Source organism: Fulmarus glacialis, unplaced genomic scaffold (assembly GCF_000690835.1).
Source record: "Fulmarus glacialis isolate BGI_N327 unplaced genomic scaffold, ASM69083v1 scaffold26080, whole genome shotgun sequence".
In the NCBI taxonomy this organism is placed as follows: Eukaryota; Metazoa; Chordata; class Aves; order Procellariiformes; family Procellariidae; genus Fulmarus; species Fulmarus glacialis.
The window spans coordinates 8,861-12,879 of NW_009186168.1; the positions used below are offsets into that span (position 1 = coordinate 8,861).

Here is a 4,019-nt window from a genome sequence, read left to right on the forward strand (position 1 = left end):
CAGCCACTGATGCTCTAACAGCAACAAATGCATCATTTTGGCAAGATCCCGCTAAATAATTCACAGGGAGCTGGGGATTAAGGCAACGTTCTTCTCCATCTCCGCTGAGATTTAAAGCACGTCCATCGGGGAGAGCAGAAGGAGAGCCCATGTGCCGCCGCAGCCAGTCCCCGGGGACCACAGCCCCTGCTGCCCGGCTGGCCCGGCATTAACGTCAACAGCCCCCCCAGCCCCGGGGCACGTCTGTGAGCCAGGGTGAACAGTCACTCTCAAAGCTCAGCACGCCACGGGGGGATGCCACCACCCAAAGGGACCCAAAGCCTGCACAGAGCCCATGCCGATGGCAATCCCAGGGTCAGGAGAGGTGGCTCATCAAATTCCTGTACCTCCAGCCCCAAGAGAGATGAGAGGAGCCGGGGAGAAGGAGCCAGGAGCCCCTCTCCCATCCTCCCGTCTCCTCCCTCGTGCCCCAGGGAGCAGGAAGGTCCCATTTATAGACGGCTGCTGCTCTTCTCCCTTTTGTTTCTTTGCTTCCCTCCCCGGTTCCTCTCTTTTTCGCTTGTTCCTGCGATGCTATGGCTTGTTGTTAAGCCCCAAAGCAAGGCTGCCAGTGCACTCTCATTTTTCGGATGGAGGAAGGCAGGGCAGAAGGGAAGCTTTTGGTTTCTTACCCCGGATTTCAGCAGTCTGGACTGAAAAAGAAATAGCACAGCCCTAGGGTGGCCGCTTTTGAGAACTGAAGGCTAAAAACAGGAAAAGACCAACTAAATTTGGGGTCTTCGTTGACTCCAACACACGCAGAAATCTCCACGTGTATCTTAGCATCTCTAAGCCAGGCTCCTTGGATGGGTCACAGTCTGCAAACCCTCCCTGGCACCCACACTCTGGACGAGCCTCACCCAAATACTGGCCGTTACCGCCGGACAAGCCAAGAAGCGGCACAAATCGGCCCTCAAATATTTGTTGTGAACTATTAAATGGGACAAACCCTAAAAGTCAGTGCTGTAACCTGGCAGCTCATAAAGACTACTGCATGCCTGGAGCAAGAGGAAGACATTGCTTATTTTCAACTGGCGTCCAACCTACTCCAAAACCTGCCTCAGCTGGGACGTGATACCTACAAGGGGTTCACTCCAGGAGTCCAAAATACACCTTAAGATGCTCCATATCCACCCAGCAAAGCGCCTGATGCTACAAAGAAAAGCCCAGTCCACGAGCAAGAGGACTTCATAGGGGAAGTCACACTTTTCAACACACACTACAGTCTGACCCTACGTCTTTTAAACAAAGGACTTGGAATTTTAAAATGCTTTGTGGAAGATTAATATACACTCCTGTAAAAGAGAAGACTCACCAGTAACTCTCAGAGGAGCGAGAGTTGGATGGATGCAGGGATGCGCACGGAGGGATGCGGGGATGTGGGCTGGGGAGAGGCTTCGCTCCGCTGCTCCGCAGAGGGCGAGACCACCATGCCTTACAACGCAAGCTCCCCGCCTGCCTTGCGCAGGCTTTCAGCGATAGCAGCTGCAGGCAGCTATTTATATCCCACTTCTATCACCTGCGCACAGCCCCCCTGCATTTCGCCAGCAATTTATCTGGGCCCAGCTTTTTTCCAAAGCAATTCAGTGGCAAAGCCCCCTGTTTCAAGGGCCTCTGACAAGCCCGGAGAGGATTTTGTGCGCACTGCACGTGTAGTTCAGCTTTGGTGACGGCGTGCAACCTCATTTCTTTTGAAGACCTGGCCAAGCCAGTCACACCCTAACAGAGAGCTGGCATCCTTTCCCCCTTAGTGCCACGTCCTGGAGGCCCCGGGGATGGACCCCGCTGCTGCACCCACCCTGCCCGACCGCCTGCCTGTCCCACCGTGATGCCCATCCATCAACTCACATCCCCTCCCACCGCCGCCCTTCTCCCCCCGGCTCCATCTCTCACTTCCTCTGCCAGGGGAATGTGAGTCAGGTTATTTTATGCTTCCATTCCTCAAAGGCTCGTATTATATAAAAAAGATGTTTTAAGTGCCTCAGGGTGTTTTGTTCCTCATTACTTCATAAAAGTGACATTAATAGCCAAGGAAGAGCACTGCCGAGTGCAATTACAGACGATGTTCCAGGTATGAAAGCTGTTTTGAGCCTGCTAATGTTTCCTAATTACAAGCCTTTTGGCACAGGGAGAGGGAAGGCGCAAGCGGGGGGATGGAGAGCGGTGATGGGGCCGGACCCTTAACCTGAGAGGAGGACAGGCAGGGGAGGGGAGAGCGTGGGGATGGAGAAAAGCTCCACCTTTGCCGAGACCCCGGCACCGGTTCAGGGAAGGGACGCTCAGCCCTGGACCAGCCGCGCAGCTCAGCACAGCGATGCCCCACGCCAGCCCGATGGGGCACCGCCGCTCCCACTGCGACTTCCCCGGCTCCCCACCAGCGTTTTAAGATAAATAGCGTGAACGCCACGAGATCGCGTAAGGATCAGCTGGACGAGTGGCACTTACCCCCGATGGAGGGTTGGCGGTCCAGCCCAGCTCGGCCGTCGCCGTCCGCGTATCCATCAAAGTTTCTGAAGAAACACAAGAAAAGGAAAGCAAACTAGTTACTCCCGAAGTTTTCAGTGACGTTTTGAGCACAGAGCCACAGAAAAACGTTCAGTTGCTTTCACGGAGCGTGAATCTGACCCTCGGAGCTGCTCAGAAATAAAGCAGCAGGTGCCCTAATACATCTAATGAACTAAAGGCAGCTTCACTCTGGAGCAAATGGTGCAGGACAAGACTCTTTGCAAAGAGTCACGGCCAGAACACAGCCCACGCTGCCATCTCTGACCCTCCCAAGCCTAGAAAAGGAAAATCGCATTATCAATTAAAGAAAATTTTAAAAATTAAGAAGGATGCTGCATTTTGTGGAGTCATTACATGCACCTACAAAACCCTGTCTAAACCCAAGCGGCCAGTTTGCATTAACTCCCTGCAGCAAGAGGCTGGGGGAAAAGTCTCCCACCATGGGCAGAGCCCACCCTCTCCCCCAGCGCCTCCGTACGGGCTTTTCGGCAGGTCCCATCCAACTCGCTCGCAGCTACTTGCTTCGCTCCCCAGCTCTAGACGTCCCCTTTTATGCACTACATCTGTCTGGTGCCCTGAGTTGTCGCTGCACAGAGTTACTATTTGTCAGAGTGATTTCAAATATGCAAATAAAAATCACATCGTTGGAGTGGTGTTCCTCTGCTGGGGGCCTTTTGATGGAGGATTTGGTGGGAAATATTTGAAAGCTGTAATACAGCTGACATTTCCCTACTTTTATTCTTTAAAAAAAAAAAAACCAAAACACAACAAGAATAATAGTGAGAGCAACAACATATAGAAACAGATGGGAAAAATCCTCCAGGTTTTATTTATTTGTTTGCAGCAAGCAGACATGCAGATTAATTTCCTCGATTCCTGTGTCTCGACCAAATGGGAGGAGGAGATGCGCCGGCTGGCATAGCTGAGCATCCCCCCTCCCTCCCCTTTCCTCCGTGATCCCAGGTACTCACGGCAGCTTTGCAGGGCCAGGAAAACGGGTGCAACGAGAGAAATGAAGGTCAGGAAATAAAAATCAGCCCAGGAATATGAACTGCCGCCAGACTGCTGCTTTTAATCTCTCTGCGCCTGCTCCAGCAATCACAAGCAGGAAATGAGACTCCTATTAATCTTCCCACCCCTCCCTTTGCCGGCTGCTCCGGGATGGGAAGCCGGAGAAGCGTGACCGGGAACTCCCTGCCCTGCCACGAGTGATAAACGCTCCCTCTCCCAAAATCCCTGCCAGAGCTGCCAACCTGGCCTGGCTCCCAGAGAGGTGAGCAGGGCCAGAGAGGCAGGGAGAGCAAGGCAACCCCCCCCAGAGATGGAGCAAAAAGGCACTTGGGGAGCTTGCAAAGCTTCTGCACCCCGACAGGTCCCAGGATGCTGTTGTGGCACTGCCGGGGGGGCTTCAAAGCCCACAGCCCCGTGCACCCATGCTTTGCATGGTGCTTTGCACGGTGCCAGCCCATTCCTGC

At 53.6% G+C, this 4,019-nt stretch overlaps 1 protein-coding gene across 1 annotated transcript in view; it reads right to left on the bottom strand.

Moving 5' to 3' along the window:
- Positions 1-2,549, bottom strand: part of LOC104083528 (ephrin type-B receptor 1-like) — a gene marked incomplete at its 5' end in the record, with an annotated part of 5,131 nt that extends 2,582 nt beyond the window's left edge. Inside the window, one exon of the mRNA XM_009587036.1 lies at positions 2,485-2,549. Coding sequence (XP_009585331.1) covers positions 2,485-2,549 — 65 coding nt within the window. The remainder of the gene's footprint in view (positions 1-2,484) is intronic.
- Positions 2,550-4,019: the final 1,470 nt, after the last annotated feature.